This window comes from Schistocerca piceifrons, chromosome 2 (assembly GCF_021461385.2).
Source record: "Schistocerca piceifrons isolate TAMUIC-IGC-003096 chromosome 2, iqSchPice1.1, whole genome shotgun sequence".
In the NCBI taxonomy this organism is placed as follows: Eukaryota; Metazoa; Arthropoda; class Insecta; order Orthoptera; family Acrididae; genus Schistocerca; species Schistocerca piceifrons.
This window is the reverse complement of record NC_060139.1, coordinates 419595569-419598357: the sequence shown is the minus strand read 5'-3', so window position 1 is coordinate 419598357 and position 2789 is coordinate 419595569. Positions and strand designations below refer to the sequence as shown.

At 42.1% G+C, this 2789-nt stretch overlaps 1 protein-coding gene across 1 annotated transcript; it reads right to left on the bottom strand.

Annotated features, from left to right (window-relative positions):
* Positions 1 to 392: 392 nt before the first annotated feature.
* On the bottom strand, positions 393 to 1580 carry LOC124776934 (U3 small nucleolar ribonucleoprotein protein IMP4). Its single transcript, XM_047252153.1, has one exon. It carries the CDS (start codon positions 1429 to 1431, stop codon positions 490 to 492), a length of 942 nt encoding a protein of 313 aa, XP_047108109.1. The 5' UTR covers positions 1432 to 1580; the 3' UTR covers positions 393 to 489.
* Between the last annotated feature and the right edge of the window lie 1209 nt (positions 1581 to 2789).

The following is a 2789-nucleotide window of genomic DNA, read 5'->3' as shown; positions in this document are numbered from 1 at the left end:
CCTACTGATATCTGACGTCAGCTGCATCCCATGATACTGTCATTTAATGTGAGTGCAAACATGAAAGGAAAAGAACACACACTATATTAGTTTTAGGAAAGTAGATTATGGTGACAAACTGATCCACAGTGTATAAGTAGAGTCTAGGTTAGGTTGAATGGTGATAGTTTATTCAAAGAAGCTTTAAGCATACCACCGGTCGTCGTTTACAATCCGCGACATTGCAACTGGGCATCTGCCAGTCGAAATAACTTGGATTGCAGATAACGACGACCGAAAGCAAACCCGAAAGTTCTTCCGATATTCTGTTCGTCGGGAAAATAAAACTCATATGCCGAAGATTGCTTATGAGAAGGCGAAGCGGTATTAAATGGCTGCAGTTAGTCCATAACTGGGAGAGAATTTGTGTTAAACATTTTAATTATCTGTTTACGGTACAAAACATAATGAATATGGCTTATATTGATACAAATGTTTTTGCTGAAAATGTTATATTTCAACATCGTCATCCTGGTCCCAGCCATCATCCAGAGAAAGAAATCTCCTTTTCGCCGATGTGTTCATGTAAGGCCGCAATGCCCATTCTGTGTCTGCTGCATCAGCGTGCTCCAACGTCCCAAGTTTAATTTCATACAGTTTCAGTTGAAATCGTGGGCCCACTTCCGTCAGTTCAATGTCTTTTCCATTTACTTTCTTAAATGTGTGGTGCTGAAATAATATATAGTCATCATGATTTGCAAATGTTATAACTCTATGGCTGTCTTCTTTTGGAACAGGGAACAAGTATTTCAAAATATTCATGACTCGATTTCCCAGCTGAGTTTTAAAATTGTGAAAAATTAAATGAGGATATTGTTCGGACATTGTTCCAATGTCTGGTATGTCGTGCCGCATAACGACATCGGACATTGTAAAATACGCAGTCGGTCCATAGGGTAAATGACAAATCACTAAACTGTCAGGTACACCCCTGTGCTCGTGTACGACTACGAAATCGGTAACATCATTTGCACGACATGCATTAATTGACTGTTTCATTTCGTAATTACCACGGTTCATACGCTGGGAATTGGGGAATATTAATCTTAGCTCCTTGGCGAACATTTTTAATCTCGAAGATGGATCACGCGACGTCGTTATCATAATCTTCGGGTCTTCGACACCAGCCCAACGGTATTCATCATCTTCATGTGAAATCCCACCACCACCACTTTCAGTCCCAATTGCAACGGCTACTTCCGGTCCTTTGTCTTCCCATTCCAACTTCTTCTGCAGATCTATTGCGTTCTTCCTAATATCTGTGTGAATCGGTAAATTTTCATCCAGGCACCGACTCAGTCTTTCTTTCTTCTCTTGAATAGCTCGTACCATATTCTCCTTCGACTTTCTGTAGAGGTACTCCCTCCTCAACCGTGCTTGCCTACGTAACATGTTCGGACACTATTTCCACTAAACACAACACATACCGCACGCACTAGCAGTTACACACAACATCCACGTGCTGTATACAACTGAACAAACCGTGATAGTGTTCTGAAGCGTTCCATCAAACATTACCCATACCCTCTATTACCAAAGACTTTACCTCACAATGAAAAGGAGCTGAGCTACACATATACTGGCGCCAAAAACACACGCACCAATTTAGCTGTTTTAAATATAGTTTCAAATTAAGTACAACTTGCAAAGCTTATAGCATAAATGTAATCGTGCCTATAGAGGGTGGTCCATTGATAGTGACCGGGCTAAATATCTCACGACATAAGCATCAAACGAAAAAACTACAAAGAATGAAACTCGTCTAGCTAGAAGGGGTAAACCAGATGGCGCTATGGTTGGCCCGCTAGATGGCGCTGCCATAGGTCAAACGGATATTAACTGCGTTTTTTAAAAAACAGAAACCCGCATTTTTATTACATATTCGAGAAGTACGTAAAGAAATATGCATGTTTTAGTTGGACCACATTTTTCGCTTTGTGATAGATGGCGCTGTAATAGTCACAAACGAGTAGGTACGTGGTATCACGTAACATTCCGCCAGTGCGAACGGTATTTACTTCGTGATACATTAGCCGTGTTAAAATGGACCGTTTACCAATTGCGGAAAAGGTCGATACCATGTTAATGTATGGCTATTGTTATCAAAATGCCCAACGGGCGTGTGCTATGTATGCTGCTCGGTATCCTGGATGACATCATCCAAGTGTCCGGACCGCTCACCGGATAGTTACGTTATTTAAGGAAACAGGAAGTGTTCAGCCACATGTGAAACGTCAACCACGACCTGCAACAAATGATGATGCCCAAGTAGGTGTTTTAGTTGCTGTCGCGGCTAATCCGCACATCAGTAGCGGACAAATTGCGCGAGAATCGGGAAGCTCAAAAACGTCGGTGTTGAGAATGCTACATCAACATCGATTGCACCCGTACCATATTTCTATGCACCAGGAATTGCATAGCGACGACTTTGAACGTCGTGTACAGTTCTGCCACTGGGCACAAGAAAAATAAAGGGACGATGACAAATTTTTTGCACGCGTTCTATTTAGCGATGAAGCGACATTCACCAACAGCGGTAACGTAAACCGGCATAATATACACTATTGGGCAACGGAACATCCACGATGGCTGCGACAAGTGGAACATCAGCGACCTTGGCGGGTTAATGTGTGGTGCGTCATTATGGGAGGAAGGATAATTGGCCTCCATTTTATCGATGGCAATCTAAATGGTGCAATGTATGCCGATTTCCTACGTAATGTTCTACCGATGTTACTACAAGATGATTC